Genomic DNA, 15,039 nt, shown 5'->3' with positions numbered 1-15,039 from the left:
CCCTCCAAGGTCCCTCCAAGGCCTCCTACCTCCCACTGAAATCCTGATCTCCCTGAGCTGGTTCATTTCTTCTGCCAAACTTCAGATGCGCTCAGTTCCAGGAACACTAAACCACCCACACTCAATGAGATGCCTTAGATGCTGCTCAAGTGTGATCTCCCTGTGAAGACTTCCGTGGCACCTCCACTGTAGATACCACACTCTGACATACCTTGCATGCACAGCTCTGACAATACATGACCTTGCTGTGGCTGTCTGCTCACACATCTTTCTCCCACAGACAAGAGTGGCATTGACTATCCCTGCATCCTTGGTGACACCGGGTGAATGCTGGCATCAGTGCCCAGCAGATGTTTACTGAATGAATGATAAAACCACCCACTCCACCTGTCCATTTAAATGGGCTCCACCTTACTCTCTGATTTGGTAAGTGAGCCATTAAAACTTTTCAGAGCAAGGCAGGATTTTATTTTTTACAACTCGGTTAATAGTTATTACACAATATTTTGTGAAATGAGAGAAATCAAGTTGCTTGGAAGCTTAGCCAACTGCATTACCATTCCTGGCTGACCCTCTCAGGGCAATTGGCCTGGTTCCCTTGTTTTCATTCTGTGTGTGTGTGTGTGTGTGTGTGTGTGTGTGTGTGTGTGTTTTAGTTTGTTTTTACTTATTTTTGGGAGAGAGAGAGAGAGCGAGCAGGTGAGGGGTAGAGAGAGAGGGCAGAATCTCTGCGCACTGTCAGCGCAGAGCCCAATATGGGGCTCTAACTCACAAACCGTAAGATCATGACCTGAGCTGGTCACTCATCCGACTGAGCCACCCAAGCGCCCCTCATTTTCTATTTTAAATTTAGATTTCCACTAATATCTTACAGACCTTTGTGAATGAAGATTTTTTTTTTTAAAGTTGGTTGAACTGTTCTGTGTCTTATGTATGTACATGAGAACATTATTTAGATTTCATGATGGCAGTTAGGGAGAAAATGGAACTTTTTAGAGTCTCTTTATATTGGAAATCTGCTGAGGATACCCAACTATCAAAGGATGCCTATGTCTGAATTAGTAAGGGGACATTTCAGAGCCTCAGCTTTGTTCACAGAGGACTGTAAAAATTACTAATGATTTGACATAAGGGAAATTTCAAGAAAGTTTTTTTTAAACACAAAAAATATGACAAAAAGAAATGTTAATAGTTAAGATCTTCATGCTACGTAGCCCAGCCCTATTCACATATTAACTTATTTAATTCTTATAATGTTATTAGGTAGGTGCTATTATTTGCCCTTTTCCTAGATGGGGAAATGGAGGCACAGGGCTCTCACAACTAGCAAGTGACAGAGCTGAGGTATGAACAAAGGTAGCAAGGCTTAAGCATCCAGGGCCTTAACCATTCTGTCAAACTGCCACTAATGTAAATACCTGGAAGGGATGGGTATCATTCAGCTGGTTTCTTACAGGGTTCTAGAGTGTCAAGTAACAAGGCCCCAGGAAGTCCTTGTCCTCAGGAAGCTGAGAGACAGACAGGGAGAGGGCAAGACATGAGTGCATGCATCCACGCATCCATCCGTGCATACATAAGACATATGGGAACCACAGACAGGGGTGTTTGTGAAACAGCCCAGCAAAGACATGGGCACAGGCTGCTCGCTCAGGACCAAAGGCACTCAGAGTGGGAGCTTTACCTCTCTGGCACCAGTTAGGGGAAGCTCACAGGCAAGTGGCTGCAACTGTATACACAAGTGAGGCAATGAAAACATGAGGGCTGAGGTAGTCAAATCTTCTAAGTGAAGACAAGAGGCTTAAACATGATGTTAGAAGAAAAAGGAAGGAAATAATTGATTTAAGGGCAGCGCAGTATGCATGACACAGAAGAAAATAAATTGTTTTAATCCACAGAAATCAATTGTAATAATGTCAAAAAGCCATTTGTCAGAAATCCACAACATCTATATTCAGCTAGTCATTGACACACTAGCTCATCTCATTAAGGACTGGAGGCAGCAGCACACCCTCTCATCTAAGGATTGAGGGGAGAGCCTGACCTATTACACAATGGGGCTCAGTTGCCGATCACTCAGGGAAACTCAACAAGGACTTTAAGAGGAGAGGACTACAAATTCGGTTTGGTTTAGTTGATACATTTCTGGAGTTGTGGACCATTTCCGGTGTTGGGTTGTGCTCTCCCTGGCCCCTTAGCCATGGGCCGGGTCATGGTGGTCCTGGCAGGTGAATGTGGCCTCTGACTAAATGACAGAAAAGATCCTGGGGCACAGCCCAGCTCACGTGCACTTCAATGTTTGTTGACCGAATGAATGAACAGGTACTGAACAGACACCATTTCCCATTTCCCACATCAGATGGAAAAATTTACAAACTCTCTATGTGCAAAATACATATATCAGCATTACATTTAGAATTATCTATTCGACTGATGGACTTCCATGCAGGTTTAACTATATCTCTGAGGGGCTAGAGGGCTCTAGCTAATGTGTGGATTATATATAGAATCGATTATTCAGGTGAAGGAAAAGAGGTGTCAGAGAATTTTCAAATTCTAGTTATGTGGTTGAAGAAAAGACACTGAAGGAGTTCACACAGTATTCAGACGTATTTGTAACTGAAGAGCAGAAAGCTTCCAGCTCACTGTGTGATTTGTTTCTTTTTGTTTGTTTTCCAATTTTCAGTTGGGTAAACACAGAGGCCAGAACAAGGACAAGATGAGCAAAGAAACCGCCTTTGCTTCCTCCCTCTGTGTTTGAGGCCAGTCTCACCCCGCCCAGCTCTGGTGTAGAACTCACTCTGGAAGAGAGGAAGTAGAAAGGCCATGACCACAGCCACAGGATGGAGTGGGGGCCACTGACATCACTGAGGCTTGGGGATCAACAACCACCCAGACTCTCAAAACTTCTGAGGTCTGAGCTCTATGAATAGCTACTAACTTACTTGGCCTTAAAAAACAACAACAACAACAACAACAACAACAACACCATTGTCATCAATATACCTCTTTCAAACTTTCCAAATTAGCATTGTTAATTTGTCTTTCCTGGACATGGATTTGGTATAGAAGATAAAGTAATTATGAGAGTTTCTTTGATGTGAGAGACTTTGTAAGCACCTGAATATAAGGTGACTTCCCCTTGCTTAGGGATTAGTTTTCTGTGGAGAAGAGGAAACATGGCAATCATCCATTTGGGCATCTGTGACACATAAATTAAGGCTTGACGTTGTGTCTTCTGCAGACCAGATTTTGGTTCCTGAACTCCCATGCTCAGGTGTTAGAATTTCAGTCATTTTTGCTTTGCTTTGCTTATGCCCCACCTTCATAGGTCTTGCTCAGCCTATGTGGTCAACAAGGGCTCAAAAGGGCACTGCCCCTCTATCCACTGAATAGCAGGTTTCTCCCTAGCAGGTCTGATCCGCTGTCCTTGGCACTTAGCAGAGAGCCTGGCGCATGCAGTTCTTAGTGAGTATTTGTGGAGTCAATGAATAAATGAGCCTCAAAGACAACAGGCTTGAAACTGGGCTCATCACCCTACCATTCCTTAGGCCATCACCTTCTATTACATATAGAGTAATGCTCCATCCAAATCCTGTGAACCTCTATCTGGAAACAGTGGCCAACTCAAGGTACCTGGGAGAAGACCCAATCCACCTCTCCACAAGGAAATAGCTGTCGTAACAGCAACTGTGACAGAGACCTAAGAGAGTTGTCACTCAAACTGAGACTTGTATGTAAAATTAAGTTCTGGGACAAACCAAGTTACACTAGCAGATTTGAAGCAAGATGGAGGTCTGGGCGGGGCCTGAGCTGCTGAGGAGTGACATGCAACAGACCACCCCCTCCAGTCCCCCATCCTACACATGAGGAATCCGGTGGCCAAACTCACATAGCTAATGAGTGGGAAGAGACAAGCAGTAAAACCTGGGTGTGGTGATGTCTCATCCAAATCTCTTTCCACGGCCTCTGTCTGCCACAGGCCACAGGGCCCAGTCCTGTCCAATCAGCTCAGGAGAAGCCTTTAGACTGCAATTCTGTGCGGTAAATAGCAGGCTTCAGCTGTCAGGGGGTAAGGTTCAGTAGAAGAGTCCGTGCTCCCGTGTGGTAGTGTCAAACTGCTGACTCCCGGTGCCCCTGGCCTGAACCCTCTTAGTCATCTTTTGATTACACCCTCTCCTGAGTCACCCCTGCCAACAGAAGGTGAGCACCGCCAGCACTTCCTAACACCTTACCGAGAGCCGACGTCATGCTAAGCGCCTCCCGTGTGCCACCATGTCCTTTCAACCCCACAACAACCCATGTGGTGAAGACTATCATCACACCCATCTTAAGCATGTGGAAATGGAGGCTTCAAGAGATGAAATAACCTGCTGTCAGTCCACAGAGAGGGGACTTGATCCCAGGTGGTCACCCCAGAGTTTACTCTCTTGGCCCCATGCCATCCTGCCTGCCCGCTGAAGCCTTCCCATGGACTCAGCCTTTCTCCCCCCATCACAGTTCAGTGACCACCTCACCCTAGACTGCTGCCCAGGCTCTTCTCCATCCTCTTCCTGGGGGGGGGGGGTCTTCTGTCTCCCATCCATTTCTGCTCATCTTCCAAAACTGTGACTTCCCTATGTCACTGACAGTTTTTTTCCCTCACATCAACCAATTCTCCAGTTCTCTGGGCTTACAAACTGGGTGCCCAACAATTCGGTTCAAGTCTGCCACTATCTACCTAGAATGAGCACCAGACCTCACCAGTAAAAGGGCTCAGTGCTACAGGACGGCCCTCACTTCAGGTGCCAGCTGCCAGTCCTGGGCACCTCTACTTCTGACCAACCAGCTATAAACTGGGGATTTGACGGACCTCCTCCACGGGTTGGATAAAACTCAAAGAAGTCAGAGAAGTGCTTTAGTTACTGTTACTGGTATATTATAAAGGATACAACTGAGGGACAGCCAAGCAGACAACATGCATAGGGCAAGGCATGCAGGGGGCCAGGGGGTGTGTAGAGCTTCCATGCCCTCTCTGGGCACACCTCCCTCCCAGTACCTCAGTGTGTTCACCAAACTAGAAGCTCTCTGAACCCCAGCATTTAGGGGGGTTTGTCACATAGGCGTGATTGATTAAATTATTGGCCATTGCTGATTAACTCAACCTCTCACCCGTCTCCCCTCCCACGAGGTTGAGGGGAGACTGAAAGTTCCAATTCTCTATTCATGCCTTGGATTTTCTGACTGCCAGTGCTTTTTCTGAAGCTATCTAGTAGTCCCCAGCCATCAGTCATCTCATTAGCATACAAAAGGCTCTCCTCACTCAGGGGATTCCAAAGGTTTTGGGAGCTGTATGCCAGGAACTGGAATAAAGATGAAATATCTGGGTTTTTTTTTTTTTTTTATACCACAGTTGCCTTCTACTCAGAAACCTCCAATGCCCCCAGCCCCCACCCAGCTGTGACAAAAGAGGAGAGCCCAAACTTTTCAGATGGCCATTAAGCTGTATAAAAGCTCATCTCCCATGACTCCTGCCTCCTCAGTTCTGGTCCAGAATCTTGCAGATTCCTGCGATTCCTGCCTCTGCACCTCTGTCCCATCTGCCTGCCCCTTCATTGAATCAAAACATTTCACTGAACTGAAATTGAATCAATGTGTTTAGAATTGTGTGGAACCTCAGAGATGAGGTGGATCAAACCTCTTATTTTATAGATGAGGAAGTGGTGATCCAGACAGGTGAATGGCATAGCCCCAGGTCACAAATTTATTATTGCTTAAAAGGTAGAAAGAACAGTACCAATGTCTGAATTTCTGGTGATGAGTGCTGGAGATGATAAGCTTCAAATTAATAAAATTAATAAACTCTTTTAAAAAATGTTTATTTATTTCTTTTGAGAGAGAGTATGCACATGAGCAGGGGAGGGGCAAAGAGACAGGGAGAGAGAGAAAGAGTCCCAAGCAGGCTCTGCATTGCCAGCGCAGAGCCTGATGCAGGTCTCAAACTCATGAACCATGAGATCATGACCTGAGCTGAGATCAAGAGTTGGACGCTTAACCTTCTGAGCCACCCACCCAGGCGCCTCACCAAATTAATAAACTCTTATGTAAACTTTCAAAAGCACAAATCACAAGGCAAAAAAAAAAAAAAAAGAGAGACAGAGATTAATTTGATTATACCAAATGAAGGATTTCTGTTCAATGAAGGATTGAGTTAACACACATAATCAGAAGATAAAATTGGTCACAGATCAATACCTAGAACTCCTGAAAATCAGGAAAAATAGAGTAAACCTAATGTTTAAAAAAGAGCAAATGAAGTGAACATGCAATTAGGGAGGAGAAAACCTCAAAAGTGAATATACCAAAGTCCGCAGTTATTGGAAAAATACAAGATCGAATAATGAGATGACATTTCATACCTACTGGAAAGCTGGATAATGCTGCAAGATAGGAGTAAGGATTTGGGGATTCACATCTGTGTGGGTGTAGAGGTCAGGGAGAGTAGAGCATGCCAGTCCCACAGGAAAGCAATCTGGCAGTCTTTAGATGTAAGGATACACATCCCTGGGACCAGCAATTCTGCCGTGGGGTATGGATCCCAAAGAAATCCTCCTAGGCAGGAAGTGGAGGAAGCTATTCAGAGCAGCCTATTTGTGTAACTGCAGCATAACTGGTGCCATCTCCAAAACCGTCACCAAAGAGCAGATAGTAAAATGTACAGAGATCTCTGTGGAGCACAGTACACAGCAGACACAGGATGACATGAACAAAGTGAAAACAACCAGTTTAAAAAAGCAAAATCAGACCTATAAGTACAGAGAACAAACCATTGGTTGCCAGAGGAAAGGAGTATGGGGTTGGGCAAAATGGGCAAGGGGGAGTGGGAAAACAGGCTTCCAGTTATGGAATGAAGTTACAGGAATACAAGGCACAGCATAAGGGCTACAGTCAATGATACTGTAACAGTGTTGCGTGGTTGTATGATGACAGATGGTAGCTACATTCGTGAGTACAGCAGAATGGCATAAACTTGTCCAATCACTACCTTGTAACGTGAAACTAATGTAACATTGTGTGTCAAGGATACTCAGATAAAACTAAAACAAAAACCCACACAACCAGTTTAGGGCAAAAGCAAGAAACAATGAGCTGAGCAACAGGAGGAGTTATATAAATTACATATTTATATATAAACTATATATATAACACATAGTTATATATTTAAAACTAAGAACCCTAACTATATATATGGGCACATGGGTGGCTCAGTAGGTTGAATGTCCGACATCGGCTCAGGTCATGATCTCTGGTTGGTGAGATCGAGCCCCACATCTGCATCTCTGCTGTCAGCCTGTCAGCACAGAGCCCACTTCAGATCCTCTCTCTGTCCCCCCTCTCTCTGCCCCTCTCCCGCATGTACTCTCTCCAAAACAAATAAATACTTGAAAAAAGAAAAGAACCTTAACTGTAATAAAGGTTCTGGAAGTACACGCAGGAACAAAACATGAACATCAAACAGAATGGCTGCCCAGGTAGGAGGTGGGGAATGTTGATGAGAAGTGATTTGATTAGAGGTCTGCTGGGAGAGTTAAAGGCAGGGGCCCCAGTCCCCACCCTGCCTGCTGGCTCAGGCACCAAGGGGCCGTTTGCTAAGGCTTCAGCTGCAGTCTTTCAGACAGAAAGTTGGATGCAGGGGCAAGCACCTCAGAAGCAGGCCGGCTACAAAGGAGGCTGCCCTTCTCCACTGAAGCTATCTCCTCACAGCCCACTCTGAAGGCGGGAAGCCCACCTCAGGGCATGAACCCCTCAGATTGTGTGCTTTGGGGGGAGGTGGTTCAAAGTCCACTCGACGAGTAAAATAGTTTAGAAAATGGGGCTTAGGAAAGACAGTGGAGGGGGCAGAGGAGGGATGGTAGAGTGTGCCAGGCAGTCAGAATCGGATGAACTAACACTGTAAACCCAAACCTTCCATTGTTTTGTTTGCTTCCTGGCAGCGCATCCAGAAGTAACCTTTACTGAGGACTTACTATGACCCAACAGGGTGCTAGGGATTTTTACACTTGTCTTACATACTGTTCACAGAAATCCGACACGGGGGTGGGAGTTATCCCTCTTGTTTTACAGTCAGGGAACAGGGGGCTCAGAGAAAGTACCCCAGCCAAGCTCACACTGTGACTGCATCCACTTGGTCTTCCTCATGCCTTCAGGGGCACTAATCCTTCCATGGAGACAGCTAGCCAACTAGTGGCTTCTGACATTCTCCCTCTAGAACTTTCTGCCCAGCAGCTGGGTTTAGGAGGTTTCCAGGCTTGCCCCAGGCCCTCCAGAGGTATGAAAACTGTTCCAGCAGCTCTGGCTGGGACACACAGGTCTAGAAAGTCAACACCTCTTCAGAGGCTCCTGCTCTAGGGAACTCCTGGGGTTGAGCTAGATTCTAGTAGCTTCCTCTTTGCCCTCTATACTCTTGAGTCCTTAGACGTGGCTCCTCTAACCAAGTCCAGTTTCTAGAGAACTGGAAATGCCCCTGAACAACTCTTTTCCATCCTACCCTAAATCTCCAGCTTCCTGGGATTTAACATGTGGAGGGTGAGTGGGTGGAGTGAGGGAACATTTATAACAGAACAGCAATAAATTCCCTGAGAGTAGAATAATATAAACAAAAAATGACAGTGAAAAATCTCCTTATCACACACTAAAGCATAACAAGACTAGAATTTTATGCAGGTCAAATCATGTTTGTCAAACCCCACAACTGCAGAGTAAGTCCTGATGAGATACTATCAGGAACATGGCCATCAGCCTTCCCCCATTTTATCTCCTGTTAACATATAGTAGCTTATTTTTCCTCAGGCTTCAGTCCAATGATTTTTTTTTTTAAATTTTTTTTTTCAACGTTTATTTATTTTTGGGACAGAGAGAGACAGAGCATGAACGGGGGAAGGGCAGAGAGAGAGGGAGACACAGAATCGGAAACAGGCTCCAGGCTCCGAGCCATCAGCCCAGAGCCCGATGCGGGGCTCGAACTCACGGACAGCGAGATCGTGACCTGGCTGAAGTCGGACGCCTAACCGACTGCGCCACCCAGGCGCCCCCAGTCCAATGATTTTGAGTAAAACTTAAAATTATTGCATCCAACAAAAAGCATTCTAAATAATTTCCAGTGGTGAACTGCTGTAACTTGCAGAAAATGGTTCCAGCCTCAGCCAGAGTTCTATCATAAATACTTGATATGGTGATTAATATCATGGGATCAATTTGACTTAAAGAGGAAAACATTAGTATTAGGGAAAACTAGGAATTCTCCATTTTTTTTTCCACCTAAAGGAGTTTACATAGCCATGGAGAAAAGGATGCCACAAGAAAAAAAGTTGAGAGTTGTGGTTCACATGATATCAAAACAAACTCACATAATGTTTATTTTCACTTCTGGGAGGAAATGAAGACGTAGACTAGTTAACAATTCAATTCAGTAAACATTTATTCTGTCAGCATCGCACACAAAACACCAGGTAGGTTGGGCTGTGGAAATACCAACGCTAAGAGACCATACAGGGTTCTTGAGACCCATCATTCTTCTGTGGAGTCCAGACAGATGCTGGTGAGCCGCCCCCACTCCATCTGTGGACTTGCGGGGTTTAGGGATCTGTTTGAATTGTGCTTTCAGTGACCCTGATAACCTTATGACCAACAATCAGAATGGAGAGGAGCTCTCTGTCCATCTCTCACCTCTCTGAAATGAGCTTTCTTTTTGGCAGAAAAAAGCCAAACAGCTCCACCTTATCATCTTTTCCCATCTTCCTCTCTCCACGTTTCCAGGGAAAAAATAACTTCTGTGCTCTTCTCATACCAAGTGTATTGTTAGCCCTCTGTATCCCAGCCTGGACCACACCTCTCCTTCCTTTCCCTGTACGTGGGCTCCACAGATTTCCCTGCTTTGTTCTTCCTCTTATAAAGCTCTTAAGATTTCTTATCACCAGTTACTCCACAGAATCCCTTTAGTCTAGGATTTTACACAGGGTTAAAGTTGGGTGGTGGTTTGATTAAAAAAATAAACCAGATATATGTTTTGGGCATATTTATTACTGTGAAACCCCTCCCTGCTCATTTTCTAGAATTGAGTCCAAGAAGTAAGGCATTGCCTTTAACAGAGCATTTGGGAGCTTGGATTTAAAACTCTTGCACATGTTTTAAGAGTGCCTCATCTCTTAAGTTGGATTCCCTTCCTATATCTCTGCTGCCAAAGCGATTTTACTGAAATCCTCTGAAACCCCAGTGTTCCAGCATTTTGGGTCTCTCTGGAAGTTTCTTTCTTTTGTTAAAAAAATATAGAGTAGTATCTGGTAATAAAAGTAACATTTACAGAGGCCACACTATGTGCCAGTCAACCCTCTGAGGCAGATACAATTATTCTCCCCATTTTATAAAGGCTGGAACTGAGGCACAGAGAGACAGTAAATAACTCGCACACAGAAGGTAGTTGCACCAGGAATCTACCCCAAGCTTGTGAGCTTAATCGGGTTCAAGCTCCAACATCAAAGGGATCTGCAATCCATTCTTATCTTGTCTCCCTTTTGGAGCCCATGACCAGGGCACTGTACCCAACCTCTTTGAGTTGAGTTTTCCTTCCAATAAAAACGAAATAAAACATTCTACTCCTGACCCTGGCTTTGGATAACTGCCACTGCTCCCATGTACCCCAGCTGACTCCCCTGGGAGGTACGGCTGTGTCCCTCTCCTCTAAATGCCCCCCCCCCAGCGGGGGGGGGCGGGGGAATCAAACGCATCAATCCATTTAAAAAGAATCCTCCAAAGGACTTTTATGTCTGTATCTACCCGGCACGCCTGCGGGAGCGTCGCTTTCTCCCCACAGCGCTCTGCGTCCTGTTCCGGGCCGGCCACTCGATGCCCCGCCGTCCGCTGCTCCTCCGCGCTGGGTTCCCTCTCGGTTCGGGACTCCCACCCCAGGGCTCCCCAGCCTCCCCGCTAACAAGGCGCCCTCTTACCATGGCGTCGTAGCGCAGGGCGTTCATGAAGTGCGCCACCTCGGCGCCCTTGTACACGGTGAACCAGATGGTGCCCTGGTACTGGTCGCCGGCGTCGAGCAGCAGCACGTGCGGCTCGGCGCGCCGGATCTGCTGCACCTTGGTGAAGAGGCGCGCCACGCCGCCCATGCAGCGGCTGGCGTTGACGCACTTGCTGGAGTCCTCGCTCGTCTGCTCCAGGCGGCTGTGCACGTCGTTGGTGTGCAGGATGGTGAGTTCCCAGGCGCCGGCCGCCGGCCACAGCAGCGCGCCCAGCGCGAGGAGCCGCAGCGCCGGCGCCCGTGAGGCTCCGGGGCCCATGGCTGCGGCGCGGGGAGCGGGGAGTGCGGACTGGCCGGGCGAGCGGCGGCGAGTGGCGGCGGGAGCTGGAGCTGGGCGCCCTTGCCGGCGGGGCGGGGCGGGGGCGGGCTTCCCTCGGCCCGGAGGCCGGCCCCACCGCCGGGCGCACGCCCGCGCGGTCACCCGATCCGACCCTGGCACCCGGGGAGGCCGGGCGCGCCCGGGCTGGCGGCTGGCACCCGCTGCCGGCAGGAACAGTAGGGAGGTTGTTCCCGGCGGGGAGCGGGCCGCCGGCCCCGATGCCGGGGTGCCCGCAGCCCCACAGCTGGTGTGCTGCCTTTCCGTGGTGCGAGGGAGGAACCGGAGGGGCCACCCCGCGTCTAGGTCCTCGCAGTTTCCAGCCTCATTTGAGGCACGAGTTTTTCTCAAGAGGAAAGCATGGTTTGTGTTGGGCTTGTGGTTGCGCGAGCTCATCACTTGAAAGAGCGAAAGTGGGAAAAGGGAGGGAGAAAAAAATGGGCGAGATGAGGTACTTGGGGGACAGGGGGAGAGGAGTGCAGAGAGGCAGGAGAGCAGAGCGCTTGCCCTTTGTGCTGTGGAAGCCAAAAACGGTCTGTGAGACTTGGCTGCCCGCTCTCTTTGCAGCTGGAGGACGCACCAAGTGCATGTAGTTTAGACGTAGAACCTGACAATTGAAGACCATCCCAATCCAGTCCAACGTTTGTTCACAATTAAAGCCTTAGCGACGAAAAGGCATTGGTGCGGGAACTGGTCTTGGAAGCGAAAACAGACCATAGGAGTAAAATCAGCAGCTACGTGGACGTGATGCTGCCTTCCGTTGCTTTTTTAGGCACTTTTGTTGTTTCACATGGTAATGTTTTATGGACTTCTTGGTTTTTTAGGTGTTAATGTTTTAAGGATGTGGCGTGTGTGTGTGTGTGTGTGTGTGTGTGTGTGTGGGAGGGTGCGCGCGCACGTGCGTGTTTGTGTAAAGGCAAAGCTTTGGGCAAGGAAAACAATAATAGGAATGCATTCAATAAATCATCCTTATAGGGAATTTCCCTTTGTTTAGCCAGCCGATTACTGACTGCAATCAATTATCTAGCCGCCTTGGGAAGGAAAGAAGGGAATTCGTTTGGAGGCCCTATGAGGTGTCCTATGATTTATGCTTTACTAAACAGCATATGTAGTCCTCACACTTCTTGGAATGCATCAAGTCAGCACTGTTGGCTTGTTTTTGTTTTTGTTTTAAGCTTTTTGGGATAATACATATATAACGTCAAAATGACCATCCTAACCACTTTTAAGAGTACAGTTTAGTAGCATTAGTTGCACTCACATTGTTGTGCAACCATCACCACCATCCACCTGCAGAACTTTTTCATCTTCCCAAACGGAAACTCTTGCAGCCATTAAACAATAACTTGCTAACTGTCCTCTCCCCCCAGCCCTTGGCAACCATCATTCTGCTCCGTCTTCATGAATTTGCAGACTCTAGGTACCTCATAGAAGTGCAATAAGACAATATTTGTCTTTTTGTGGCTGCCTTATCTCACTTAGCATACTTGTCCTCTTAACGGTTCGTCCATTTGTTGCATGTGTTAGAATTTCCTTCCCTTTTAAGGCTGAATAATGTTCCATCGTTTGTACGTGTATACCACATCTTGTTTGTCTATCCATCCATCCATGGAGACACTTGGGTTGTTTCTGCCTTTTGGCTATTGTGAATAATGCTGCTATGAACACGATATACAAATATCTGTTTAAATCTCTGCTTTCAGTTTTTTTGGGAAGTGGAATTGCTGGATCATATGGTAGTTCTATGTTCAATTTTTGAGGAAATGCCATACTTTAATGGCTGCATCATTTTATATTCCCACCAGCAATGCTCAAGACTTCAGTTTCAGGGCACCTGGTTTGCTCAGTGAGTTAAGTCTGGACTCTTGATCTTGGCTCAGGTCATAATCTCACGGTTTGTGAGATCAAACTCCGAGCACACAGCTTGTCTGGGATTCTCTCTCTCCCCTCCCCCCGCCTCCCATCTCTTCCTACCTGCCCCCCCCCCCCCAATGCATGTGCGTGCTCTCTCTCTCTCAAAATAAATAAATATTTTATTTTTTTTAAATTTTTTTTTCAACGTTTTATTTATTTTTGGGACAGAGAGAGACAGAGCATGAACGGGGGAGGGGCAGAGAGAGAGGGAGACACAGAATCGGAAACAGGCTCCAGGCTCTGAGCCATCAGCCCAGAGCCTGACGTGGGGCTCGAACTCACGGACCGCGAGATCGTGACCTGGCTGAAGTCGGACGCTTAACCAACTGCGCCACCCAGGCGCCCATTAAAATAAATAAATATTTTAAAAAAGAGTTCTGATTGCTCCACATCCTTATTAACACGTGTTTTCTGTTTTTGATAATAGCTATCCTAAGGGATTTGAAGTAGTACTTCACTGTGGTTTGATTTACATTTCCCTAATCTTTAATGATGTTGAGCATTTTTTCATGTGCTTATTGGCCATTTGTGTATCTTAGTTGGAGAAATGTCTATTCAAGTCCTATGGTTTACCCATGTTTTAATAGGGTTATTTGTGTGTTTTTTGTTAGTGTTGTTGAGGAGTCTATATATTCTGGATAATAATCCCTTATCAGATATATATGTTTTGCAATTGTTTTCTCCCATTCCATACGATGCCTTTTCATTCTGTTGATAGTGCCCCTTGAGACACAAACTTGTATATTTTGACAAAGTCTGATTTATTTACTTTTTCTTTTGTTATCTATGCTTTTAGTGGCATATCTGAAAAAACACTGCTATATCTGATGTCATGAAGCTTTTCCCCTATGTTTTTTTCCTAAGAGTTTTATTGTTTTAGTTTTTTTTTTAATTAAAAAATTTTTTTCAATGTTTATTTATTTTGAAGAAGAGAGAGAGTGTGAGTGAGGGAGGGGCAGAGAGAGAGACACAGAATCTGAAGCAGGCCCCAGGCTCCGAGCTGTCAGCACAGAGCCTGACATGGGGCCCAAACTCACAAACCGCGAGATCATGACCTGAGCTGAAGTCGGACGCTCAACCAACTGAGCCACCCAGGCACCCCTATTGTTTTAGTTTTTAGGTTTAGGTCTTTGCTCCGTTTTATATCCAATGTATAATATATATGTGGAGAGAGGGCGAGGGATAGAGAGAGATTTATCATAAGATATTGGCTCACTTGATTATGAATGTTGGGAAGTCTCACAAGACGCTGTCTGCATTGGAGACTCCTGAAACCTGGTAGTGTAGTTTGAAGGCCTGAATGCCAGAGAGCCAATGAATTTACCTTGGTATTAAAGAATATAATTTTGTGTTTCATTCTGTACAGATACATGCAGTTAGTACACAGTGCAAAATTCGGAATTTGGGGCATGGCAAGAGTTTGGATTTCTGCATTAAAACCAAAAAAAGCTAAGTCTATGAAAATATGATAAAGCATAGGATTTCAATTGCAATTAAAATGTATTATAATGGGAAAAATAGAATGTTTCAGGAAATAGTTCTGGCAGGACTCAGTTAATCTGGAGTAATATGAAAGTATAAAAAGTTCCCTCTTGAATATTCTGAATAAGATTCAGTTTCCAATCAATGGCTTTATTCCCCTTTCATGTGCTCTCGTTATATATTATAATATTTTAGGTTGGCTGAGGGGAATCTGACTTTTTATTATATTAAAGTAGTAGATATTTGCATTTATCCCATGATTTCTGAG

At 46.0% G+C, this 15,039-nt stretch overlaps 1 protein-coding gene across 1 annotated transcript in view; it reads right to left on the bottom strand.

The window, feature by feature from the left end:
- The window catches only part of NT5E (5'-nucleotidase ecto), a 47,753-nt gene extending 36,435 nt beyond the window's left edge, over positions 1-11,318 (bottom strand). Inside the window, exon 1 of the mRNA XM_030315934.1 lies at positions 10,980-11,318. Within this exon, the coding sequence (XP_030171794.1) occupies positions 10,980-11,318 (339 nt within the window). The remainder of the gene's footprint in view (positions 1-10,979) is intronic.
- Positions 11,319-15,039: the final 3,721 nt, after the last annotated feature.

This window comes from Lynx canadensis, chromosome B2 (assembly GCF_007474595.2).
Source record: "Lynx canadensis isolate LIC74 chromosome B2, mLynCan4.pri.v2, whole genome shotgun sequence".
NCBI classification, from domain to species: Eukaryota; Metazoa; Chordata; class Mammalia; order Carnivora; family Felidae; genus Lynx; species Lynx canadensis.
Note: the sequence above shows the minus strand (reverse complement) of the source record. Positions and strands in the feature narration are given on the sequence as shown.